At 53.1% G+C, this 22,987-nt stretch overlaps 12 protein-coding genes across 12 annotated transcripts; 5 read left to right on the forward strand and 7 right to left on the reverse strand.

Annotated features, from left to right (window-relative positions):
• Positions 1 to 867: 867 nt before the first annotated feature.
• Positions 868 to 1,788, forward strand: K460DRAFT_409873 (uncharacterized protein; the record flags this gene model as incomplete). The annotated part of the gene is made up of 1 exon (XM_040937299.1): positions 868 to 1,788. One exon carries the CDS (start codon positions 868 to 870, stop codon positions 1,786 to 1,788), a length of 921 nt encoding a protein of 306 aa, XP_040785024.1.
• Positions 1,789 to 2,806: 1,018 nt separating this feature from the next.
• On the forward strand, positions 2,807 to 3,458 carry K460DRAFT_185689 (uncharacterized protein). The gene has a single exon (XM_040927086.1). The coding sequence runs from the start codon at positions 2,973 to 2,975 to the stop codon at positions 3,414 to 3,416; it is 444 nt and encodes a 147-aa protein (XP_040785025.1). The 5' UTR covers positions 2,807 to 2,972; the 3' UTR covers positions 3,417 to 3,458.
• Positions 3,459 to 3,823: 365 nt separating this feature from the next.
• K460DRAFT_420370 (uncharacterized protein) lies at positions 3,824 to 4,943 on the forward strand (the record flags this gene model as incomplete). Its single annotated transcript, XM_040938075.1, has 2 exons — positions 3,824 to 4,600; positions 4,681 to 4,943. The coding sequence occupies exons 1-2, from the start codon at positions 3,868 to 3,870 to the stop codon at positions 4,941 to 4,943; spliced, it is 996 nt and encodes a 331-aa protein (XP_040785026.1). The 5' UTR covers positions 3,824 to 3,867.
• A 1,355-nt stretch (positions 4,944 to 6,298) lies between these two features.
• K460DRAFT_370433 (uncharacterized protein) lies at positions 6,299 to 6,711 on the reverse strand. Its single transcript, XM_040934164.1, has 3 exons — positions 6,592 to 6,711; positions 6,461 to 6,521; positions 6,299 to 6,394 (listed from the first exon to the last, which is right to left on the reverse strand). The coding sequence occupies exons 1-3, from the start codon at positions 6,667 to 6,669 to the stop codon at positions 6,312 to 6,314; spliced, it is 222 nt and encodes a 73-aa protein (XP_040785027.1). The 5' UTR covers positions 6,670 to 6,711; the 3' UTR covers positions 6,299 to 6,311.
• Positions 6,712 to 6,967: 256 nt separating this feature from the next.
• On the reverse strand, positions 6,968 to 8,639 carry K460DRAFT_370434 (FAD dependent oxidoreductase-like protein superfamily). Its single transcript, XM_040934165.1, has 4 exons — positions 8,308 to 8,639; positions 7,792 to 8,253; positions 7,352 to 7,743; positions 6,968 to 7,295 (listed from the first exon to the last, which is right to left on the reverse strand). Exons 1-4 carry the CDS (start codon positions 8,510 to 8,512, stop codon positions 7,068 to 7,070), a joined length of 1,287 nt encoding a protein of 428 aa, XP_040785028.1. The 5' UTR covers positions 8,513 to 8,639; the 3' UTR covers positions 6,968 to 7,067.
• Positions 8,640 to 8,904: 265 nt separating this feature from the next.
• On the reverse strand, positions 8,905 to 11,518 carry K460DRAFT_420373 (uncharacterized protein). Its single transcript, XM_040938076.1, has 4 exons — positions 10,956 to 11,518; positions 10,670 to 10,904; positions 10,100 to 10,615; positions 8,905 to 9,980 (listed from the first exon to the last, which is right to left on the reverse strand). The coding sequence occupies exons 1-4, from the start codon at positions 11,033 to 11,035 to the stop codon at positions 9,375 to 9,377; spliced, it is 1,437 nt and encodes a 478-aa protein (XP_040785029.1). The 5' UTR covers positions 11,036 to 11,518; the 3' UTR covers positions 8,905 to 9,374.
• Positions 11,519 to 11,785: 267 nt separating this feature from the next.
• K460DRAFT_380308 (nuclear localization protein-like protein NPL6) lies at positions 11,786 to 13,308 on the forward strand (the record flags this gene model as incomplete). Its single annotated transcript, XM_040935249.1, has 2 exons — positions 11,786 to 12,828; positions 12,879 to 13,308. 2 exons carry the CDS (start codon positions 11,786 to 11,788, stop codon positions 13,306 to 13,308), a joined length of 1,473 nt encoding a protein of 490 aa, XP_040785030.1.
• K460DRAFT_185788 (glutaminyl-peptide cyclotransferase precursor) lies at positions 13,273 to 15,196 on the reverse strand. Its single transcript, XM_040927087.1, has 2 exons — positions 14,259 to 15,196; positions 13,273 to 14,182 (listed from the first exon to the last, which is right to left on the reverse strand). Exons 1-2 carry the CDS (start codon positions 14,888 to 14,890, stop codon positions 13,684 to 13,686), a joined length of 1,131 nt encoding a protein of 376 aa, XP_040785031.1. The 5' UTR covers positions 14,891 to 15,196; the 3' UTR covers positions 13,273 to 13,683.
• Positions 15,197 to 15,271: 75 nt separating this feature from the next.
• K460DRAFT_370438 (Thioesterase/thiol ester dehydrase-isomerase) lies at positions 15,272 to 16,599 on the reverse strand. Its single transcript, XM_040934166.1, has 3 exons — positions 16,354 to 16,599; positions 15,887 to 16,256; positions 15,272 to 15,815 (listed from the first exon to the last, which is right to left on the reverse strand). Exons 1-3 carry the CDS (start codon positions 16,483 to 16,485, stop codon positions 15,373 to 15,375), a joined length of 945 nt encoding a protein of 314 aa, XP_040785032.1. The 5' UTR covers positions 16,486 to 16,599; the 3' UTR covers positions 15,272 to 15,372.
• Positions 16,600 to 17,700: 1,101 nt separating this feature from the next.
• Positions 17,701 to 20,036, reverse strand: K460DRAFT_293012 (Pkinase-domain-containing protein; the record flags this gene model as incomplete). Its single annotated transcript, XM_040929388.1, has 2 exons — positions 17,701 to 19,132; positions 19,183 to 20,036. 2 exons carry the CDS (start codon positions 20,034 to 20,036, stop codon positions 17,701 to 17,703), a joined length of 2,286 nt encoding a protein of 761 aa, XP_040785033.1.
• A 142-nt stretch (positions 20,037 to 20,178) lies between these two features.
• K460DRAFT_185857 (uncharacterized protein) lies at positions 20,179 to 21,016 on the reverse strand. Its single transcript, XM_040927088.1, has 2 exons — positions 20,887 to 21,016; positions 20,179 to 20,736 (listed from the first exon to the last, which is right to left on the reverse strand). Exon 2 carries the CDS (start codon positions 20,705 to 20,707, stop codon positions 20,321 to 20,323), a length of 387 nt encoding a protein of 128 aa, XP_040785034.1. The 5' UTR covers positions 20,708 to 20,736; positions 20,887 to 21,016; the 3' UTR covers positions 20,179 to 20,320.
• A 736-nt stretch (positions 21,017 to 21,752) lies between these two features.
• K460DRAFT_370441 (histone-fold-containing protein) lies at positions 21,753 to 22,824 on the forward strand. The gene is made up of 3 exons (XM_040934167.1): positions 21,753 to 22,072; positions 22,123 to 22,382; positions 22,435 to 22,824. Exons 1-3 carry the CDS (start codon positions 22,024 to 22,026, stop codon positions 22,555 to 22,557), a joined length of 432 nt encoding a protein of 143 aa, XP_040785035.1. The 5' UTR covers positions 21,753 to 22,023; the 3' UTR covers positions 22,558 to 22,824.
• The last annotated feature ends 163 nt before the right edge of the window (positions 22,825 to 22,987 follow it).

Consider the following 22,987-nt stretch of genomic DNA (forward strand, 5'->3'; position numbering starts at 1 on the left):
GAACTGTTCAATACACCCCTTTCCACAAACGATAAATCAGCACGCTGATCAAGACAGACCAGGACTAGACCGCGTCTTGGATCTAAAATCCACTCTTGCAAGATGATTACATGGGATTTTCACTTTCCCCTATTACCGCAAGTACCTCGATTTCGATTGTAGGTACTGTTGTCAGCATTTCCGAGCCGCTGTTAGTTCATAAGAGAACGCGAAAACAAAGTAGAGCGAAGGAGTACGCATTTGGAGCAAGAGACCTGTTCCTACTTCAGGGCAACTGAAGATGAACCGTTTCTATGACTTGTGACTCATGCTCGACAGTGTCGAATTCACAATGTCACCAAATGACCGTCGTGACTTCCAGGATTCTCGAAGGATTGTTGAAGTGTAGTGCACATAGATAGGACTTTGAGCATGGTGAAGAAACGAGTGTTCGACTTGAGAGCGCTTAGAAGGCCATTATGAGTGTCCTGGCTTCTCAATCATCTCCTAGACTATCTAAATGCCCCGTTTATACCGTACATTTGAAATCTCTTGATAGCTTTCTACAGGTTTAGCATTTGGTCGAGCTCCCAAGCCCTCTCAAGAGCGAAGAGATTCACTTAGCCACAAAACCTGTGTCGAGCAGACCTCGACCACTCATTCAATCCCCAGCAGCCCCGAAGACGTCTACGACTACACAATGTCGACTTGGGTTTTTGCATATCATCCTGCCCGCGCTTCTCCCCTCGGAGCCACCGCATCTAGCATCATTCCCGCGATCATAACACAACCGTCAGCACCAAAGGAGCAAGGAGAAGAAAGACCTAGCCGCCTTGAAACTACCCTCGAATATCGAAGTTCTATTTGGAGAAGCCCCAACTATCTGCAATGTCTTCTCGCCAACACGCTCGCGCCCACTCTTTCATTTCCGAATGTCGATATGGAGTCGAGTCATTCGCACGAACAACTAATGATGCCATCGACGAGGTGCTACAAATGTACGCAAATGAAGATTTTCACGACCAACAGACCTCAGGCCGCTGCGGTCAACAACACGAAGCTGCTCCGGCATTCAACATTCGTCGTAAGCCAGTACCGCCGTCTAAACAGCATGTCGGCTCTGTGGATGCTTCTTCTCACTCCCAGATGCCTGAAGATCAGCCCGGCAATGTCCCTGCTCCAACACCTGGGCTAGACGTTCGTCGTGGACGCAGTGATTCGGTGATGGATACTTGGCCAAACCCCGATGCTTGCCTCGATCAACATACCAGCTTCCCTCGTCGAGAGAGTATTCCAGCTTGTCTGCGACCAGGCTATGGTAGAGTCGTTAAGAATCATTCTGATGCGCGCCCTCTGAATCCAACTTCCATACCACAGATACAGCCTAATCCAAATGTTGCTCAGTCAAATAGACAGCAGCGTCGACTATTAGGCTCCTCATCAACATATGCTCAGACTGGTGGCATTCCTAGACACGGTCAATCACACTCTCAACACCAAGCGTTGAGTACGGTCGCTGACGGCAACTACTTGCCTCATGATCTTGACCGCTTCGATACAACGCGCTTCGTCGACCCTCAAGACCAGATCGACATCGACATGTGCAACATCCGCCGTGAACATTTCCGCGATTCACTCGGGTACATCTACGCTGATCATCTGGATTCCGAGGTCGCGCATCATTTGCGGAAGCACGTTCCCACGCCATACTTTGCGCCTTGGGATTATGTTCAACAGGGGTTTCGGTACGCAACTTCTTCGAAGGTGTGGACTGAGAAAAAGGAATGGGCGAAGAAGTTCTTCCAGTAGAGTCGATAATAGACGCCGGGCTCGGAGAAGGGAGGTCTCAGATGCGAAATTAAGCGAGTAGAGGATGAATGAGGTTGTTCTTCCGTTGGAGAGGCTATCTGTGTGCTGCGTTTGGGCTCGATGGCAATAGTAGCAGTGTTGTACTTTAGTATACTGCCAAAAATTCCTCGTCTCTGCTATACACCCTTTTAATGTTATGTCATTTTGGTGTTATCGCTGGCGCTTTTCTGTTCTGCATCATGGCGCAATGACTGGCTGTAAGCAGAGACTCATGTTGTTACATTTGAGGTCAGTGAGGTCAAAGCAAAAAAAGTAAAAATTAAACCATAGAGAGATAATAGGAACTTGAGCAGCAGCAAGGGATTCGGTGACGTGAGACGAACGAGATCAAACGAGTATTGTCAATGCTGTGGTAATATTTTAGCTTCAAAACAAATGATAACGTGAGAGCGAAACCCCATACTCCACACTACGTGAAGACAACGTCTCCTCGGCCACTTACGAAGATACATTTTCGATTTTTTGTGCTAGTAGCGCCTCAGACGAAGTGTTGATAAAGATTATCGAAGGCATCCGAGTTGTGTCAATGGCATGACTCTACACGATCACGCAATAGCATGTGCTTTAGCAATCCTCGCAATCTTGACTACCTCGGAACGTGAATTTTGGCACTTGGAAGACTCGCATTCGTCTTTCAAGCCGTCAAACAGGCAACAATATTCATCGCGAGATCAGACTATTGCTTCTACCGCAATCGATCGCGAACTGTCCCAAGGTTCAATGCTTTTCGATAAAGCAAAGCCAGACGAGGGTTGTTGGAGATTTCAGGCACCGTCAGTTCTCGCGACATGATAGGCCCGAATTCTGTTGCCTTGAAACAGCGACGAATGTTGGTGGATCTGGAAGACGACTACAGCTAATGAAGAAACACGAATGAGACAATAGGAGGCGATTACGTACGCTGGGTCACTGATAACAAGCTCGTCATAGCCTGTGGGGACGACACTTCGGATGTCCATGGAATGTCGCAGACAGAGGGCAATTTCAGACCGGCCACCGGCAACGTATTTTTCCGCCACCGTCTCGAACGCTCGTCAAGACCAGACACCGAATTTCAGTCCAGGGCAGCAAAAGTTGTGCAAATGACTGTAGAGTGCATGTGATGCTACAATTTTGCAACAATAATGCAGGAGGCTAAAGTTCTGTGCAGCCTTCTCTCGTGCTTCCAGGGTCTTTACCCCAGGTTGCGCCAATCTTCCGGTAGTAGCTGCAATCTGGATGCTGAGATAGATTGCAGGAGTGCGTGGGGATATGAACTTTTGTGGGTGATGCGGGAAGATAGATTAAAACCTATGGGGTGCAGATGCTTCCAGAAGGGACATGCTCATGCCTTCATCTACATGCCCTATAGGGACATATGGGCGCAATCATCAGGAGCGAAACGTGATTGTGTAAACCAGCCGGAAGGGGTAGTTGATGCAGGATCGCCCGGGGCTGATTGGGAAACGCTGACGGCGTCTTACGACATGGACCTGTCTCGTGTCGCCACAGAGGTGCAGCAGTGGTGCAGGTGGGTCAGTAAGAGACTCAGGTCATCTCGTACTCCGCCTCGAACTCTCTTTAATTAGTGAGCCTTGGTTCTGACTGTGCCTGTTGGAGGGGGCAGTGGGGAAGCCGCCTACACCTATCACCAGGAGAGAGCCCAAGTTGCTCAACAAACTGAGAGGAATGAGAAGGCCGGACGCGAGGCACGTTGGAAGGGCTCCACCACGTCTCCCCTGACTTTCCCACTACAGGGACGGGCGAAATCCGAAGTGCGGTGGTGAAACTCACGGCTGAGTGCCTAGCGTACGGGGACCAAGGGCGGTTGTATTTATTCTCGGCGCGGACCCAAACAGGATAAGCGCCGGCCAGGGGTTGCAGCTGCCCTTTAGAGGGCTTGGCGGTTGCCTTTGTACTTAAGCCCCAGAGAGGACACTCTGGCAACTTCGAGCACAGCCCAGCCCAGTCATAGCTATAGTCATATTGATCCGCCCCCTCCCAGATGCCCGCTACTTCGCATCGACAACACAACACACAATGGGGATGGAACACGCTTTCGACACTTCCTTTTCTCAAACAATGAACACACCCACCATGATGGCCACAGCGCCCCTCACCCCGTCGACGACTAGCTCAATACCCACGACCATTAAGATGGAGGACCTCCAGGTCCCCTTTGACACACCTTCACCCCACGACTCATACCCCGCAATGTCCGAGGCCTCCTCAACGCCCGCACCGTCGGGCACCGAGTCCAGGCAGGTCAAGAAGCGCAAGTCGTGGGGCCAAGTGCTCCCCGAGCCAAAGACGACGCTGCCACCCCGCAAACGGGCCAAGACGGCCGACGAGAAGGAGCAGCGTCGCATTGAACGAGTAAAGCGAAACCGACTCGCCGCCCACAATTCTCGTGAACGCAAGCGACAAGAATATGAGCTCCTCCAGGCCGAGAAGGACCAAATGGAGGCCGACCTCAAGTCGTACCAACATAAGATGGCCCAAATGAAGAGCGAACTTGAGTTCTACCGCACAAAGTACCCTGGCGAAGCACCCGAGCCTGTCTTCGACCTGACCACCACATCCTCTACCGACGCTGTCGACACGGTCTGCCCCGCGCGGACCTCAGTGTCGTTCCCCAGTCCCATCTCCATGGACTCGATGGACTCGCCCCGCGACTCCTCGTGCCAGCCCGAGACACCCGCCTCCACCTTTGAGGCCACACCCGATTTCGACTCGACACAATATCCTGCCGCGGTATTGTGCGACCTGCAGTGTCAGTCGATTTCGGGAATGGCCTCTCCCTCTGTGGCGGCGATCTGGACCTATCTTACACTTTTCAATCTGACGCTCCAGTCGACGAAAAGCCTGTTGTCCTCGACAACCTCTTCGACTTCTCCCAGTTCCCTGAAGGCAGCCCATCAGCTGCTTGCATGGAACCCACTACTGGCTTGGCTGACCCTTCTTCCGTCGACTTCTTCGGCTCAGCCCTCTTCGGCCACAGCTCTTCCTCAACTTCTTACGGCTTTCCTGACGGCTTTGATGCAAAGTTCTCTGACTTGCAGAGTGCCTCTGGCGCAACTTTTGTTAGCGACGAGGCTCTCGCAGCGGAGCTCTAGCGTTGAACGTGTCTCGAGATCCAGTGAGGGGATGAAACGAGCTGGGTCTGTTGACGGCGTCCTTGGATCACGACTGACGAGGTCAGGTAAGCTTAGACAATTGGGTAGGCGTAAGGGTGTACGATCAATGGAATCATCACAGGGAAGGGCAAATATGGCATGTGGTTTTACTCGGCGTCAAAAGGAGTCTTGAGCGTGCTTTTGACTGTAGCAACAAACTTCTCTCTTTGACAAGGACTTGGTATGCCTTTCAGGATATCGCTTCTTGGAATGGTTATGGCGGACAAGATAGTACACCAAGGGCTGGTGCCTTTCCTGTACCCAATACACCAAGCTTCACGACTCAAATTGCGTGCACCACTATTGTGACCTTTCTTTACACTTTTTCCAAGTTGCCTTGCACAGCTCATCGTGAACTCTGTTTTGTCCTATTTTCCTCCTTCCATCGACTCTCCTCCCTTCCGATGACGCTGCAATTCTCGACGATTCTACGCCCCTAGTTGACTCGAGCCGTCTCCACTTCGCCCAGCTAAATCAAGCACCATCCGCATGCAGGCTGACGCCACCTACCACATAGGCCTTGCGCCACCCCGAAGAACGAACGAGAACGAGCAAGCACCACGAGAATCAAGGGGGGGGAATTGTTGTTCTATTCATAGATGACACCACACTCTCACACACACGAGAATCATTAGATGGCGAGGGCGACGGATGGAGTCGTTCCACTGCCGTATACGAAGCGGAGTGCGAGACCGTATACGAGATTTCTCGACTCTCGATTCTCGATTCGATTCGATCGATTGATTCGTTTTAGTCGGTTGGTAAGAAGTGGAGGTCGGGTAGCTGATCGGACTTCGCTAATAAAGCCATGCTAATCTCTACTGTACTCGGTCTTTCGAAAAAGGGCAAAAATATGTCGTGTGTGCATGTGCGTGAGAGAGGGCTTGCAGAAATTCGCCTATTCTACCCCTACTACCATGTATGCTTGTTGGTTACATGCATGCTACGGGCATCGGACTGGACTTTTTGCCCCCCTTCGACATGCATAGAGTTTCACACCGCTTCGTTCAATTTCAGGCCAGCAAGTCAAATCACGTCACGTCATTCGCGTCGAAGATGCAACAAGTTGACAAAAAAAGGGGAGCATTCCTGGATTCCTTATCTATTCGTCATATTCTGTAGATTCTAGGCCCTCACATGCAGCGGAGATTCGACAGTGCGTATGTAGTTGTGCGTACTACATGCGTGCTCTGTCCTCCCTCGCATGCGTGCATGCTAGCCGACCAATTGAAAATGGCCATAGCAACGTCCTCTTTCGCTCTCCCTTGCCAAAATTGCATTGCTTTTCTTTATATGCTATCCGGAGCGCTATTTGCTAGCCTTGCTGTCGCTGCCCTGGTCGGATGCCTTGGGTGCGGCACCCGCGCCGCTGGCGTTGAGGCCTTCGAGAGCTGTAGCGTAGATATGTTAGTATGGAGGTCGGTGCGAAGAGGTGGCGGAGACGGGGAAAGACGTACCTTCGCCCTTCTCGATCTCTGGCATAGGGGCTACATTGTTCTTGGTGTGCTGGAGCGTGGTCTAAAAGGGTAATTGGTCAGCTCATGTCTCGTACGGTTTTTGCAGAGTCGAGGAAAGTGTGGTTACGTACGTCGCCAGAGTTACCGTGGACAATGTCGTGGCCCTCGATGGGGCCGTTGTCAGATGATCCGTCTCCGTTGCGAGGCATATTGATTGATTGGTCTGGTGGAAGGAGGTGTTTGTGGGAAGGAAGGTGATGATGTAGAAGTTTCGTCTGTAATTGTAGGTAGAAGAAGGCTGAACTGTTGTTATATACTCGACGTAACTGATGAAATTTGGTTGCGGAAAGGCAAAATGATGTCATTATGATGAATATTATTATCAGCACGACCCACTCTTTTGGTGAAGCTCTCCACCGATCTAATGAGTAGATTGACATTGACATTGCGTATCCGGTCACACGACCTAGGAAGGTTGTAACAAAAGCTTGGTGTACAAATAAGGTACCCGAAAAGTCACTATGTATGTCCTAAAGCAGAACCGTGACGACCAACCGAAGTGCTCTGTCGAGACACCAGTTCAACACTTTTAGTGTACTGTACAACCCTAAGCAGGTAAACGTAGAGCTTCAATCTTCGCACTCGTCTGGCGGCCCTCGATGAGTTCCGCTAGTACAAGACCAGTGCCAGGTGCATGTGAAATGCCCCAAGCACCGTGTCCCGCGGCAATGAACACTCCTCCCTCACCTCCACCGCGAGTCTTTATTTTTCCAAGCTTCTCGTCAGGTATCCGAGATACTAGCGGGCGGCCACTAGATGTTATAGGGCGGAAGCACTGTCATTGACGTTAGCATAAGTTGCAAATGGACGCGACGTAAAAAGTGCACATACCAAGCTTTCTCTCAAAACCTCAAACTCTTTCCCCTCCACATCCAACATCATAGCCTTTGCACAACTCTTCAACTGCTCGATTGCCTTTTCGTTGTACTTCACATCCGTGGCCACGTCGGGCAAAGGTATGTTTGTACTATTCAGGCCTGCCAGGTACAACTCGCCACCGATCCTGGCAAACCATTCTGGCGAGAAACCCAATGTGTCTGTTGCAAAGATGGCATGGCAAACCTCCTTGTCGAGCTCAGCGGGGTTGAAATGAGGGTTGCGGACGAGGAGGGAATGGCCTGCGAGGGAGGAGACGGGTATGCGAGTGTTGACCGACGGGAAGAGCGTGGCAAAGACGCGGGGCGACCAGGCGCCCGAGGTGATGACGAGGCGGTTACATTGTACTGTGAGCGTTAGCAGTGAATTTGGTCGAGGGTTCGAGTGAGCCTCACTCTCGGTTTCGACGCCATCTTTGCTTATCCGTACGCCATTCAAGGTGCCATTGGCGTCTTTGGACACAGATATCGCTCTTGCGGGCTGAAGGACTTGCACGCCTCTTTCTTTACACCGCTGCAAGAGCCATTGGCAGAACCTCGAGGGATCAATTTGTGCCGCGGTCCCATCTTTACTAATCACCTCCATGATGCCCTCTTTTGTTCGCCTCAGCCATTGCGGCCCAGCAGGCCCCTCTTCCCAAGGTCGGTTATGGTTCGCTAGCTGTGCTCTGCTTGTACCACTTTCAAGCCAGTCTTCGCCGCTGCCACTAACTGCTGACTCTGACTCGCTGTCTTGGCTGAGCGAGATGCCCGTGGATCGAGCGTAGCCCCATGTTGTGCGGCCGGCGTGGGCAGATGCGAGGTCGGCGTGAAGTTTGAACGAGAGGGCGCCGAGGGAGGACACCGAGGGAGCAAACCCTGTGGTGCCTGGTTAGAGGGTGAAGCTCATGGTCCAATGAAGCAACAACGTACAATCAGCAGACAGAAAGCCAGCAGCAAAGCCCGAGGCGCAATGAAAGAGCTTCGGACTCGAATCTACCAGCAGAATGCTCTTTGGATCGGTATTACCACTCTCAGAAAGATAGTAGGCCGTGCACAGGCCGATGATACCTGCTCCGAGGATGACCGTGTTCGGGTGGGGGGTGGTGTTGGTGTTGGAGCTATCGCTAGGGCTCATGTTGAATAGGATACGCGGGGCAATGAGGGGCAGACAAACTGGACGCGCCCCAGTCGCACGATTGATGGCATCCTTATAGCTGCGACTAAACCATTAGCAGGTCCCCACTGGAGGGGGCCATGATTGCGCTTTCTAAGGAGAGGGCTGTCTGGGTCCGGCTGTGGTGGCCCAAGGCAAGCAAACGGGGTAGAAAAAAATGTCGTACGAGTCGGTCGCCCCCCTCCCTTGTCCAAACTCGGGGAAGACATGCCAAGATGCAGCGCGTGAGCCGACATCATTCGACTTTTGCAGTCTGATTTTGTCCAAAGTGGCATGGCCCCAGAGAAGTTCCCTGGCCACCTGCCCACTTGATCAGGCCATTTCTGTACCTCGCATTGTTTCACCGCGAACTCTCTTGCCCGGCCATTACGCGTGGAACCTGTTGGGAGAGTCGCTATTGGACTTGGGACGCTTTTGGTAGCAGACAGTGTAAGAAAACATCCAAGGAGAATTCGCCAGCCTTGGATACCTAGCTGCTATTACTACTGTTACGACTACCTACTACGACTATTACGATCACTACTACTATTGTTACGACTACTACTGCTACTACTATTACTACTACTACTGCCACCACTGCCCCTTCTGTAAAGTGACGTGTGCTATGAATGGTTACCAGCACAACTTCCCTCCCGTCGTACTCGTACCATGTTGTTGGACATGGCAACAATACCCAAGCGACCATGCAACGTGTGCGACTGACCATGTATGCGCCCGACTCAACATCTATCAGCATCATCCTGTCAGAGACGTAGACGTCGACGTCGACGTCTTCATGCCCTTATCCGAGTCGTACACAGAACTCTTGTCGGTCATGCCAGAATCACCTCGGATGATCTTCCAACATTGCATATGCATGCATAGCATCCGCCAAACTCTCGTGGTCACCTGTAGTACTAGGCGCTGACCCTAGCACAAACGAGGCAGGCGCGGCTTCGGCAGCGCCCCCGACCAACAAACTATCGGCTCGAACCTCTCTAGGCTTTGAGACACTCACCTCGGGTACCATGGGAGTCTTCTCCGTCGATGTTGAGGGACGAGAGCTGATTAAGCCCGAGTCGTCGCCATAGCCAGTACCGTCGTAGAGTCCAGTATGCGCTCCCCAGGTGCTCTGACGATGCTCTAGCCTGACTTTATCGTCTGATGTCGGTGCAAACATGGTGAAGGCCATTTCATCACCTGGGAATCGGAAATCTTCCACCCACGTCATGTCCTCACTTCTGTCCATGGGGCCTTCGTCGACAATGCTGCTACGGTTCAGAGGCATCATTCGCTGGCCCCGTCTACCGTTGGCTCGGCGGTAGTTCATAGCACAATGTCTACCTGCGAGAGCCCCCATCGACGTCTTTGAATTCGGGTTGCTAGAAATGCACTTCGTCATGTCGTCGCTGGGGTTAGCGGGGATTTCGTAAATAACCGCAGCACCTGCCTAAAGGTACCAGATGTCAGTAATAACACTATAGTAGGACAAAAAGACTCCACCATGTCCTAGTAGGTTGAAGAATCGACTACCTCAGGCAACCTGCTATCTAACAGCGTCTTACGTACCTCTCGCGCCACCTCGCGATCGAACTGGATATGGCTGTAGTCGACCTTCCCTTCGTGGCCATCGTGTAGCGGAATATCAAAGTAGCCTAACTGGCCCTGAGAAGACGCCGTCGCATAAGGTGGTCGCCCATTATCCGGAAGGATGTCTTCGAAGGTTTGGTTGGTACCAGGCATCGGTGTGGGAACCGGCTCGGCGATTATCCTCCTTTCAAGTGCCGGGCTTGGAACTGGCGAAGGAGTCAATTTGCTTGGATCCATATCCAACGCTCTCTGAAACGGAGCTGGCGAGTCCGGAACCGTGCCAGCGGGCAAAATCGATGGTAGGTCAGGTGTACTGAACGGAGCCTCTTGCTTGCACAAAGTAGGAACAGCGATGGGCGAGGAATGGTGCACTATCAAATTGGAAGCAGTAGAGCGTCCGGATCTGGGAATCTCAAACATATGTTGATCTGGCGGAGACTCCTCCAAGTTGAGTATGAGCGACGGCTTGTCGAGACGGGCCGGTGTACAGGGACTCTATCGAAGAGTGGTCAGTAAAACTAGGCTGATAACACTAACCTGATAGTGTACCTCAGGCTCGTCGCGCTTCTTGGTCTTGCTGGGAGGTGATCGAATGCTCCGCAACGAGCTGATTCTTCGCAGTGACCCCATCAATTTGTTGCGCCTTGACGGGCTGTCTCTACCGGGGGACAGAATCTTCGCGTTTGAGCCAGGAGAGCGTCCGCATGACATAGTTGAGCCAAATTCTTCGAGGTGCGGCGTATCATTTTCTTTCCCGTGCTGAGAGGGTTTGACCGTGTCGTTCCTTGGGAATGTTAGCGTGGTCGACCAGGGTAACGTAGCATTGATGATTTACAAAGGGTCTTGTCCGTCGACGAACGTGAAGAGGCCTGAGACACTCTTCTTGGCCCGAATGACGATGTGATTGAGGCTCATGATCGCAAACTGATGATGATGCCTCGTTGTGTAGGCAGGGAGAGCTTTGGACCTGAGTCGATCGTAGAATGGGGATGGCAAAAGGGGCGGGGGAGCTGTCAAACCCAGTCGCGTGGCTTCTCCTTGTGCGCTTAACTATCGAAGGCATGTTTGTTGACACTGGATAGATCTTGCTTGCCAGCTCGCGTGGCGCAAGTGCTGGATGTAAGTTCCATGTATCGAGGTCAAGAGCATTCAGATAATGGGAATCTGCCAACAGCGGCAACCTAAACCGGCAAGTAGTATGGGCTATGTTTCTTAGGGTACAGTAAGTCATGAGGAAGACGAAATAGTATCTTGGTCAATCTGGCGATCCGTGGGTGGCTACATTAATATGTAATGTTTTATGGTGAATAAGTGTCCAACAAGCACTACAATTAGCTTTCGAGACATCAAATATGTCTGAAAATAGTAGACAGGGCCAAGATGTGTTTGAGTAATGCTCGCTTCGCTGAGACGAATGGTGCAATCGATGAAAGGTAATTCGAGCCATGGCCAGCACGTGATTATGCATCCGTGCACTTTATCCTTGCTTAGCTCTCAGGCACGTCCAGAAGTCGCGATGTTCACTCAGCGCAATCGCATCAAGCATCAGCCGTTCCCGCCTTTCACCACCTAATCCCCCCGAAGTGAAACTTCCGTCATTCAGCCGGCCACGACAGCCCGCACCAACACCGCACGCTTTAGTCGAAGATTCACTCGGTAGCCGCAATGGCGCGTGGTCGACCTTCGCGAGCTGCAGCGCGTCGCAGCACACCTCTTCACAGCGCAACGCCGCAACAAGAGAGCGACGAGGACATGATGGATGCCCCAGAATCGCGCGCCGAAACGCCCAAGGATGACGAGGAAGAAGAAGCCGAATCAATAGCCCAAGTCAGTGACGACGAACAGGCGCCTTCGGAGCGCTCGCCATCTCCCTTGGTAATTCAACCATTTCCGCGTAAGAAGCGACTCGGTCGACCACCAAAAAACAGGCCGCCGGACTGGAATGCCACTGAACCAGACAACTCAGAGGGAGGTACCCCCATCAAGCGCAAGCGTGGGCGGCCTTCTGGTGGAGGTCGAGGACGTCCGCCCAAGGGAGGACCGTCGCATAGTACGCGGGTTCCAATTGACAAGGAGGGAAACATGATGGATGTGGTCAACGATGAGGTCGACCTCCCTGAAGATGAGGAGGGCGAAGAAAAGGTGGACAAGCTGGGCACCCTCCAGGGCGGACGGGACTACCGTGTGCGCATATTCACAATCAAAGGCAGAGGAGAGCGGCAGTACATGCTGTCCACTGAACCGGCCCGTTGTTGCGGTTTCAGGGACAGCTATCTCTTCTTCACCAAACACATGAAGCTCTACAAGATCATTATCGATGATGCCGAGAAGAGAGACCTGATTGAGCGCGAGATCATTCCACACTCGTACAAAGGTCGCGCTATCGGTGTAGTCACGGCACGCTCCGTCTTTCGAGAGTTTGGAGCACGCATTGTTATTGGCGGCAAGAGGATCATCGACGACTACTACGTTACCGCAATGAAGGAACAGGGTGCCGTCGAGGGCGAGCTTGCCGACCCGAACGACAGACTACCGCCTCCCGGGGAGCCGTACAACAAAAACCAGTATGTTGCTTGGCATGGAGCTAGTAGTGTCTACCATACTGGCGTTCCAAGCGTACCAACAGCGAGCGGCAAGCCTGTGCCTGGCAAGCGGAAGGTTAACATCACTTCCGCTAATTGGCAGTTCGAGCATGGACGAGCTGCGAGGTATGTACCCATCAATCTGTTTAGCCCTCATTGAAATTAACAGACTGTAGCCGATTCAACTCCAACCTTTCTGCGTTGCGAAAAGCAAACCTGACGGGTGTGTACGACCCGCATACCAATCTCATGTGTTATCCCAAGGTCACCCAGCCGACACACGCACGGTGGGAGGAGGTTGCACCAGAAGCAACGGACGTCCCTCCACTTGTTCGCCACAAATACCTTGTCGTGGACTCGGTCTTCCAACAGCCTCCTTTTGCTGGTTTAGGTCTCCCAGGCCCCGATGGCGACTACCTCGACGTGGGCACCAACGGTCTGCCGGATCTGGACGCCGAAGACGAACAAAACATGAAGCCTGAGGAGCTGGCAGCTTTCACCCAAGTCAAGCGTGAGGAAGAAGAGTGGCGGAGTCAGTGGGGAGGCGAGAGCACAGACGGTGCGCGAGTGAAGCCAAGGATTGGTTTTGTAGGCGTTCCGGTCTGAAAAGTTTACAAGGCTAGATCTTGAAGAATTCTTCCAGGTTAAATGATACCAAATTAGCTGTTTGAACAACGGCGTGTAGGATAACGAGTCGGGACTAATTTACATTGTCATCGTCAGTCCGCTTTTCTTGCCCTTACATGTCCACTCGGAGTCTCGAGAATCATGCCGTGTCCTGTGTTTGATCTAGGACTGCATCTTTCGTCCCTCCGGGCGTCTATCCACTTCCAGCTTCATAGAGCCAGCTGGACTATATTGCACGTGAGGTCAGGTGCTAGCTTTTCCATGCTCAGACACACCTCGTGCCCTGTCACGATACTGCAACGCTCACAATGCTCTAGGGGTGCGAATTCGTGTTTCAATCTTCTCTGTCCTGACTCAAGCTACTTCTTCGGTGTTGTCCCCAGGCTCGTCCCAAACTTCCATCATATCCAGCCATTCCAGCGCAAACGCAGCGAAAATCTTACTCCAGTCCCTCACAGTGCGCATATCTAGATGCTCCCCATCATCAGTAATCTTGTGCCACACCTTTGGAAACGGATGGGGAATAACATGCAGCACCTCCACTCCGCCTCTTATAAAGGGTAAATGGTCGTCACTCACGGCCATGTGCTCGCCTGTCGTCACGTTCACGTCCGGCAGGAAAGGTGTAGGCGGCGAGGACTCGAGGAGCTGGAGAGCGCGCATGCGGGATTCAATCGTGGAGAGATGCTGGTATGCCCAGTGCGTGGTTGGGAAGTACGAAGGGACACTCGGAGCTGCGGCGCCGAGCAGATCGAGGAGAAGAAACAGGGATATCTGCGAGAGAGGCGTGCGGTATCTGTAGAATTTGGCGGATGGAGGGTTTGGGGAGAGAGACCACTGCTGTGCAAGAGCTCTGTTTAACATCATCGTTAGTACAAATGTCGATCAACTGAGAAGATGGATTGGAAAAGAAAAGGATTATTACACACCTACTCCCATACAAGCTATCCTCGTCCGTCCACTTCTCAAACGCCTCCTCCCCATCAAGCAGCAAGATCTGGATCCCCATGTCCATCTTTACACTTCCCCCCTCGCCCAGCTCTTGCATCTCATCGTACATGCGCTGCACATACCCATCCACCACCTTGGCAACATGTAACAACATCGCACACGGCGCCGCACTATCCGTCGCCCCTATGAACCCCTCAGGCTGGTACTTGGAGTCATAGTGCGCCACGAGCGTGAGTAGATTCGCCTGTCCCGGCTTAACCCACGGCGGCTCGCGCTTGAAGATCAGGTTCGCAAAGGGGAGTTCAGCGCCGCCGGATATCGGGGTGCGGGCAGTGCTGTTTTGCCATTGTATGCTCCAGTTTGGCAATTCGGATTGGAAGAAGTTGATAAAGTGGCGTTGGGCTGTGGTTTGGCCCGGTGTGCCTGGTACGCGTGGAATGAGTATGGGTGCGAGTAGTGGGCCGTTGAGCGGATCTATGGCGTCGCCGGGGGAGGGTATGGCCTGTAGGAAGCTGTCTGAGAGGGGTTTGTAGGCGTTGACGGGGAATGGAGATTGAAGGAGGAGGAGCGCTGAGAAGACGGAGAGCGAAGGTGGTAAAGGGAAGAACATCTTGTTGTGAGGGTTAATGAAACAAGTTTGTTTGCGTACGCCTTGGACTTCAATGCCGTGAAATGTTCATTTGAAGCTGCCCTGACATTGACGATCTGGCTGATTGAATCATGCGCAAATCGCACTCGGCGTAGACGTAACTCTTAAGGAAGAGTGGAAGGTGCAAGTTGAAGTCGTCGCGACCCCTCACTTCCAACTCCCATGTTTCATTGCAGGAATATTTGAAACTTCCGAACTATCTCAGGCATCTTTCACGCACGCGCCGGTAAGCCATTCGTGCCGTATGTGATGAACGCTATTCCTGTTGGTGTCGGTGTTGCGTTTCGCGTTTCGGCTTCACGCATGCCCACGTGAGACGCGCTTTCATCTTATCAGATCAATCTCGGCATCTAGAGCGGAGGATCTAACGCAACTAATTCACATTTAGCTATTTAGCTTTGTATAGCTCTACATTCAACATCCAACACATAACTACCCATCGTCTACAACTTCGCCTTGACCTGGCCCTCAGGCTTAACAAGTGCCCTTCCGTTTGTCAAAACAGTCTTACCACCCTCGACACGCACAGTGAACCTGATTTCCTCGAACCCGTCCTTGTTTACATCTCCCGTCCTCCACATCTCTGTAATCAGCTTATCCGCAGGCTTCACCGGCGCCGCAAAACGGGCCTGGAACTCCTTCAGATTCTCTGGCTTGCTGTTGCCAAACGCCTGCAAGATGGCGTGCGCGCTCATGTTCCAGGAGAAGAGTCCGTGGATGATAGGGCCGCCGAACCCCATCTTCTTACCCGGCTCAGGGTCCGCATGCAGGGGATTGTAGTCGCCGTTTAGGCGGTAGAGGTGCGGGGTTTCGAGGGTAGTCTGGAAGACTCGCGTCGCATCGGGTGCGCGATCGGCTGGGGGAGGGTAGTTTGGTACCTTGGGTCCTGTTCAAGAGTCAGTACATATTTTTTCAGATATCCCCTTGCATCATGTGTAAGTAGAGGGTCCAACTCACCCTTTGGTCCTCCCCAACCGCCCTGCCCAACATAGAACCCGCTGCCAACCGCCCTGCTATACGTCTCTCCACTCTCGGCGTCCACAAGACGCTGCTCCGTCTCCACCACCGTTCCCGGTTTGCCCTTGTCGTATACACCGAGCACCTTGCTTCTGATCTCGAACTTGCGGCCCTCGCTCGTCACGGGCAGCGGTTTGAGGAACTCGAGCTTGCGCTCGCCGTCGAGGACATGCTTAGTGTCGAACTTCGGGACACCTTCGATGGGTTCAGAGTTGCTGCGTGCGTAGAAGTCGATAACTTCTTGATCGCTGTGTTTGAAGGGGAGGATGATAGGGTAGGTCGGGAAAGCAGCGAAGTTGGGGTGGAGTTCCTGTTCTGGTTGTTAATGGCAAGTTGGAAGATTGGACACGATGAAGTGGCCTAGAGGTCGGGTTGAGACGAAAGCAACAAGAATAAGCCTCACTTACGTAGAGGAAGTGCAGCTCATCCGGGTACGTAGCTCCAATGCTCGCGGCAAAGAGCAGCAGATCACGCTTCAGCCATGAAACCGGGAAGGAAGGAAACTCGAAGCCCACACCAGGACCCAATTCTTTGCCCATCTTGAACAGTCGGTTGTCTCTACCTTAATAGTAGTAGGTAAGAAAGTGTTTATAGTAGCCTAAAGGTCTTCACGACTGTTAGATCCAAGAGAAGTCGTCAGCGTTTAGGTATTGAGCGGGGCGGTAACCGCGACGTCCGCTCTGAAGCTCATGCGGAGCTCCTGGTTTTGCCGAGGTTCGATTCGTTCACTCAACACCGAAGACAAGCTATCCCAGAACAGAGTTAGTGGAGCAGGGGAGATGAAGATGCACGACAGCAGGGTTGAAGCCGAAGTCGGCTGCTTGTGAACTCGAAAACGTAAACAGCCTGCATCTCAAACATTATCCCTGTTGATACGTGCTCGTATGGGCTTCTACAGCGGCTTGAAGACGTAATGGACGAGACAGTGTGGGTTGCATGTACCGAATCTGGTCGGTAAATCATATTTCTTGAATTCCATTACCATATGTACAGAGCACAAGAATCGTTCCAATCCAGTTTGATGATGTTCCCATGACGATGCGAACGAATTGACCGGAATTAACATGAAAACGCCAAGTGCCAGCACGTGCAAACGTCCAAGAAAGCAGACCATAAACCCGGCAATACCTATAAGAAAGCCCAGCAAGCAAGCGATCGCAATGCTCCAATGAAAATAACCCCACGCAATGCAAAAAGGGCAATTCGGCGTACAGAAATCGTGCATGTAGTGTGACGCAAGAACCATCCATGATATAGAATCGCTCGGTAACATATCAATGGATCGCGCGGCGAGAACGTGTTAGTGTTGGTGATTGAGCGGGAGCGAACAGGTATTCTAGAGCCAAACGTCCGACAATATGTAGTCATCAGATTGTAGCCGTGTCCACCATCAGCCTCAGTTTTTGCTGAGTAGCTAACAGTCCCGTGTGGATGCCGTTCGATTGGGAGGGATGATTTTGTTGAGGGGGGATATCTCAACCTTTTGTGAAGAAGGCCGTTAAAGCTATGATCAAAGGATGACGATCACGCGCAAGGCTTGGACGCAATTTGGGGCCTTTATATAGTAATAGGCGCCGGGTATCCAAATGAAACTCGTCGTACCGATGCCACCGTACCGATGTAAGTTGAATAGTCCGTGAAAATCATAACAGCAAAGTCGAAACAACTTTTGTCGAGATCGCCAAGATATAGAAATATTGTGTGGACCTAGAACACGGGGAAGGGGCGCGGAAGTGGATGGATGTTGGCCTTCACTAGACGTCGAAGTTGCCACCGCCGTGGGTGAAGATATCATGGTCTTGACTGGGGATGACGCCAGACATTCTATCTCCACGTCCTGCAGGCTTGTCCCAATCGACGTCATCTTTCTCGTCCTCGTCCATTCGCTCCATGTCGTCTCTTTGCCGGTGGGCAAACTGCTGCTCAATCGTGCTTTGATCAGTGAAAGTGAAGCCAGCAAAGTTCGCCTGCATAGTTGGCGATAGTGGTGTGGATGCGGGATTAACACCGGAAGCCAGAGCCGCGGCTCGAGCATTCAGAGAGCCGTTGCCGTTCAAGGCGTTTGTGAACTCGGGATCAAAGTTGGAGACATCTAGCTCTCCCTTCAACTTGGGCTTGAATGGCGGTACAACATTCTTCTTCGCCAGGGCTTCCCAGTCAACATCGGAAAAGAATGGGTGAGCCTTCAGCTCCTCGGCGTCTCGGGTCGCACCAAGCCTGTGCTTCGGGTTCCGGTTTAGAAGGCCCTTGACAAAGTTTCGACCCTCTGTACTAAGAGCGTCTCGAGGAAACCTAACTTTGCCAAATGCAATGTTCTTGTACATCTGTTGTGTGTCTTCCGCATAAAAAGGGCTCCAACCGCAGCACATCTCAAAGACCAACACCCCGAGTGACCAGAAATCGACCATCTTGGTGTAGCCGTGCTCGTCCAGGAGTACTTCTGGCGCCAGGTACTCGGTTGTACCGCAGAAAGTGTTGGTTGTGGCGTTCTCTGTAAGATTTGCTTTGGACAAACCAAAGTCACAGAGCGCGATGTGACCATTCGCATCTAGAAGAATGTTCTCTGGTTTCAGATCTCGGTATACGATATTGTGATCGTGTAGATGCTGCAGCGCTAGGATAAGTTCGGCAATGTAAAACTTTGCTCGAGCTTCCTGAAAGCGACCTTCTCGTTGAAGATGCCAGAAGAGCTCGCCTCCGGACATGTAATCTGTGACTAGGTAAAGGTCGGAGGGCGTCTGGAAGGAAAACTTCAAGCCCACAATGAAAGCCGAGTCAGCCATGGCCGTCCGGACTAGAATATTGCGTTCTCCGAGCGTGTGGGCTACCTCCTTCTTCTGCACGATGACCTTCTTCGATAACACCTTCATAGCATATATACGGCGAGTGTCACGTTTGCGAACCTGGAAAACCTGCCCGAACGTGCCTTTGCCAATGAGCTTAAGGATCTCAAAATCTTCCGGGCCGTAGTGCCTCTTCTCCACCTTGTGGAAGTTGAGTTTGAGGTGGATCTCTCCTGTGACCTTTTCTCCGTCACCCTCCCGAGGCTCGAGAGGGAACCAACCATCGTACGGCTCGTTGTACTCGACGAGATTGGGGCAGAAGCGAACATGGCCCAAGAAGGCTTCGCCATTCGATCGGTCGTAGACGGACACGTCAATCTCGGCATGGTCGCCAATAACGTCACTGTGGCCCAGTTAGTGATGATGCTGGGCAGTAGTGATGCATCAACTTACAAAACGGCTTCATGTTCCCACTTTGGATTAGTGACTTCCTCAAGCGCGCTATTTTCCCTTGGATCTGAGCTGTGGCCGCTGTTACTGCTTTGCCGACTCTTCATGGGAATGGCCATTGGCCTGGCCAGTTCGCTCTCTGTCCGCCTCATCTGCATAGGTGCATGGTGGCTTTGCTTCGCCTCGTCATGTCTCGGCCCATCCGATATGTATTCCGCCCACTGAAACTGACAGACGACGTACGGGTCTACGCTGGGCCGCAAGCCCCGTCCTTCTGATATCATGACTGCGAGCTTGCCCTTTGGCGTACCCACCACAGGCTGCCCCTTGCTCTCCTTTGACTTGTCCGATGCATTCGACGTTCGCGACAAATTCGACGGAAGAGGCTTGGTCTCTTGCGAGCGTGTGCGGGGGGTCTGAGGAGGAGTAGCCTGAAATTGCGGCGGCGCAAAATCGCCTTGTGTTAGCTTCTCCGTGTCACCAGTCAACTGCGAGGTTGAGGGGGTTCGGGAAGATGCACTGGGAGAAGGACTGGGCAGCATTGTGGGACGGGGTTCTTTCTCCTTCTCCCTGTCTTGCTTTTCCGACGAGGCAGACTCGGGGCGAGCTTGTACAGAGGAGTTTTGGGCTGCGGGAGAGGGGTCCACCGCGGAAGACTTTCGTCGGGGCATAAAAGAGTCACGAACCTGGCCAAAGTAACTGTGCAGAATACCCGGCAGTCGCTTGTCCGTGGGGTCGGGTCGCGGTGTCATGGCACCGGGCGGCGTTGAGCTGGTGGAGCCGATCTGATCGGGGGCGTCCGCTTCGTCGTTGTTGGTCGCTCTGTAGGGCATTAGCAGGGCGGTCGAGGAGGGCATCGTAGCGGGCGAGAGTGAGGAAGGAGGGGCGAGAGAGCAGTAAGACGAGCGCAGGAGCGGCGAGAATGCAGAGGCAAGCTGGCGGACCAAGAAATAAGTGTGTAACGTTGACTTGGGCCATCGACTCAGCTGCGTTACCAGTGCATGACTGCTGAGCTAAGCGACAAAGGACCCGCGCCGCTCCCCTCGTGTGCTTTGCTTTATCATCGCAGTCGGCCAACAAGACGCACTCGCACAAGCAGAACAGAGCAGAAAACGAGACTCAAAAGACAGCAAAGGGCGGCTTACCTCTGCAGCATGGCCTGGCGCAGCAGGTCTGCGGCTCCCGAGGAAGTGGCGCCGGTGGAAGAGGTCATGGTGGGCGACCTGGAGGAGGGCGTGGTACCGACGTGAGGCGTGGAGAGGGTCGGGATCACACTCGATGACTTGATGCGTAGATGATGGCGGGGTCGAATCGTCTTGGTGGAGCTCTCTGAAGCGCGGGAAACTAGTCCGGGTCGGTTGCTGGGACGAGCATCGACGGCAGTGCTCTTGGACGGAATGGTGTTGGTTTCTCGAAGAAGGCGGGCTCTCGAGAGGGTGTCGGCAAAGGGCGAGGTGGAGGGAGCGGGAGAGGACGTGGAAAGTGAGGTGACCACACCTCGAGATTCGGATTCAGGGCGTGAAGTCATAATCAACTCGATCCTGGCTCGCTGCTCTGCTCCGAAGCCGCGTTAGCCCTAAACAAGCGGCGTCCGCAATGAAAGGCGAAAACTCTGCCCAAGGGCTCTGCTCGTGCGTCCGGCGCGAGGGCAACCAGCCCGACTTCTTCCAGGGCTCAGCACGCGGCGGTGAACAGAGCGGTACGTACACTGGGGCGCGGGAGGTACCTTGTGGGCTGCTCAGGGCGGACTTTCGGTAGCAGTTGTTGGTCAAAAGGCAAAACGCCAGGTCAGCACAGCACGGCACAGTACAGTACAGCAGTACAGCAGCACAGCGAGCGCCCAGAGCCTTCACATATACCCTCTCTCTCTCTCTCTCTCCCTGATCTCTGATAGCGGACGAGGCTGTTGGGAGGGGGCCAGAGGGAGATAGGCAGTCGCCGTGCAGCTCACTTGATCACTTGCAGAAGACCAGAGGCGACTGCATTTGCTTGCTTTCATGCCATCGGTACCTTCACTGCACACACACACACACACATCCACCCACACAGACGTCGTGCTCCGGCTTTTCACCGCCACTGTCACCTGTCTCGTCACTGCTCGGCAACAGACAGGTCAACCAGACTTGCTTGACCCATTGTCTCTGCGCCAAGGCTAGCAAAGCACGCTGACGTCTATCCCCACTTGCTGTTGTTGAACCACCTGGTAATGGGTCAGCTTCTCCCAATCCGGCCGGCAAAGCGGAGCGTCCCTGGCTCACATCTCGGAGCCACGCAAATCACCGCCAGGCGCAGGCTCCACCACGCCCGTGTCCAAGTGGAGCGGAGACAAAGACCCCTCGCATTTCCCTAGGCGCAATCAGGGACCAATCTCCTTCAGCCACCATCCCAGCCTGGTGTTTGAGGAAAAGACGCAGTGACCCACAGATTGCAGTTGTCAGGGACTCTGCGTGGGCCGCTGCCGCTGCCGCCCGATATGGCGACATAATAGATGGATGGTAACCGCAACGCTGGAAGCTGGTGCTGGAGCTGGGAGCTGGTGCTGGTGCCGTCTACCAGCTGACGCGGATAATAAGCGAGCTGGGGGACTGGAATGGAATGCCTCCATCTAAATTTGGGCTACAGGCACCTTTCACAGCTCCAAGTCGTCCGGTGAGCACTTTAGTCGCACAGGAATGATGCGCTCGAGTGGCGTAAATGTGATTATGAGCCTCTCCCTCGGCGGGCAGAACTTTTCCCCGACGCGCCTTCCTGCTTTCAACCACCCGTTCACGTTCTTAAGCCAGAGCTGCGACCAGTGCAGAGTGGGAGCTCAAAGCCCTTATTTCACGGCGCACTCAACCCACCATGTCTGACCGCGAGTTTGGCGGCAACGATGACCTGTCGCTGCCAAAGGGTATGTGAATTACGCCATCTGAGCGCTTCCCCAAGCTGACCGCGACGTAGCGACTGTGCAAAAGATTGTCCAGGACATCCTCTCCAGCGAGCCTGGCATGACGTTTGCAAAGGACTCGCGAGACCTCCTGATCGAGTGCTGCGTCGAGTTCATCACCCTCATCTCCTCCGAGGCCAACGAGATCGCCGAAAAGGACGCCAAAAAGACCATAGCCTGCGAGCACGTCAAGGCAGCGCTAGAGGAACTCGACTTTGGCGACTACGTGCCTGCGATTCTCGAGGTCGCGCAAGACTATAAGAAGCAGCAACAGGTGTGCTTTACCCGCTCCCCGAATCATGCAGCCTTCCGCTAACGCGCAGCAGAACCGCGAGAAGAAGCAGACCAAGATCGAGCAGAGCGGCATGACCGAGGAGGAGCTCATTCGCGCGCAAGAAGAGCTGTTCAAGTCGGCGACCAACAAGTTCAACGCAGCGCCCCCAGCATGAGTTGACTCGAACAAGGATCATGCATGATGAATTTTTTCGCGCGGCGTCGGGGCGTTGACATGGACGTCTTTGGGATGGCGTTTGGGATAGAAAAGGACACACTATGGGAACCTGGGATGTACGGCCCGCCACGCGCGGCAAGATGCTTACAACGTTATGATATCTGGCGCTCACGTCTAGAGATCCCGACGAGCCCCAGGGCAGGGCTACGTCATGAATTGAGAGAAAATTCACTTTAGCAATCATACGAGACTGCCAAGCCTCGCTGTTGAAACTAACTGATACTTTGTGAATGAGCACTGGAACCAACTGCACGGATTATGAAAACTAGGCGCGGAGAGATTCAGTGCCCTGCCCAGGCGTGACGTCGAGCGCTAAGCCCCGCGCCCGGAATTTAGCCGCATCCCACCTGCACCTCAAGTGCTACTGC

Source organism: Cucurbitaria berberidis (genome assembly GCF_010015615.1).
Source record: "Cucurbitaria berberidis CBS 394.84 unplaced genomic scaffold K460scaffold_5, whole genome shotgun sequence".
NCBI classification, from domain to species: domain Eukaryota; kingdom Fungi; phylum Ascomycota; class Dothideomycetes; order Pleosporales; family Cucurbitariaceae; genus Cucurbitaria; species Cucurbitaria berberidis.

Bases quoted from the DNA above. Each gene is read 5' to 3' on its own strand.
- K460DRAFT_370438 (XM_040934166.1), bottom strand. From the start codon at position 16,485: ATGGGCAAAGAATTGGGTCCTGGTGTGGGCTTCGAGTTTCCTTCCTTC. The intron at 16,257-16,353 runs GTAAGTGAGGCT...CAACCAGAACAG, and splicing joins ATGAGCTGCACTTCCTCTAC to GAACTCCACCCCAACTTCGC. The intron at 15,816-15,886 runs GTGAGTTGGACC...ACTCTTGAACAG, and splicing joins CGGTTGGGGAGGACCAAAGG to GACCCAAGGTACCAAACTAC.
- K460DRAFT_185857 (XM_040927088.1), bottom strand. From the start codon at position 20,707: ATGACTTCACGCCCTGAATCCGAATCTCGAGGTGTGGTCACCTCACTT.
- K460DRAFT_420373 (XM_040938076.1), bottom strand. From the start codon at position 11,035: ATGAGCCTCAATCACATCGTCATTCGGGCCAAGAAGAGTGTCTCAGGC. The intron at 10,905-10,955 runs GTAAATCATCAA...AACATTCCCAAG, and splicing joins GTCGACGGACAAGACCCTTT to GAACGACACGGTCAAACCCT. The intron at 10,616-10,669 runs GTACACTATCAG...ACTCTTCGATAG, and splicing joins AGAAGCGCGACGAGCCTGAG to AGTCCCTGTACACCGGCCCG.
- K460DRAFT_370433 (XM_040934164.1), bottom strand. From the start codon at position 6,669: ATGCCTCGCAACGGAGACGGATCATCTGACAACGGCCCCATCGAGGGC. The intron at 6,522-6,591 runs GTACGTAACCAC...TTACCCTTTTAG, and splicing joins TCCACGGTAACTCTGGCGAC to ACCACGCTCCAGCACACCAA. The intron at 6,395-6,460 runs GTACGTCTTTCC...TCTACGCTACAG, and splicing joins AGAGATCGAGAAGGGCGAAG to CTCTCGAAGGCCTCAACGCC.
- K460DRAFT_370434 (XM_040934165.1), bottom strand. From the start codon at position 8,512: ATGAGCCCTAGCGATAGCTCCAACACCAACACCACCCCCCACCCGAAC. The intron at 7,744-7,791 runs GTGAGGCTCACT...TAACGCTCACAG, and splicing joins AGATGGCGTCGAAACCGAGA to TACAATGTAACCGCCTCGTC. The intron at 7,296-7,351 runs GTATGTGCACTT...CGTCAATGACAG, and splicing joins AGGTTTTGAGAGAAAGCTTG to TGCTTCCGCCCTATAACATC.
- K460DRAFT_185788 (XM_040927087.1), bottom strand. From the start codon at position 14,890: ATGTTCTTCCCTTTACCACCTTCGCTCTCCGTCTTCTCAGCGCTCCTC. The intron at 14,183-14,258 runs GTGTGTAATAAT...GATGTTAAACAG, and splicing joins GATAGCTTGTATGGGAGTAG to AGCTCTTGCACAGCAGTGGT.
- K460DRAFT_185689 (XM_040927086.1), top strand. From the start codon at position 2,973: ATGCAGGAGGCTAAAGTTCTGTGCAGCCTTCTCTCGTGCTTCCAGGGT.
- K460DRAFT_370441 (XM_040934167.1), top strand. From the start codon at position 22,024: ATGTCTGACCGCGAGTTTGGCGGCAACGATGACCTGTCGCTGCCAAAG. The intron at 22,073-22,122 runs GTATGTGAATTA...ACCGCGACGTAG, and splicing joins TGACCTGTCGCTGCCAAAGG to CGACTGTGCAAAAGATTGTC. The intron at 22,383-22,434 runs GTGTGCTTTACC...AACGCGCAGCAG, and splicing joins ACTATAAGAAGCAGCAACAG to AACCGCGAGAAGAAGCAGAC.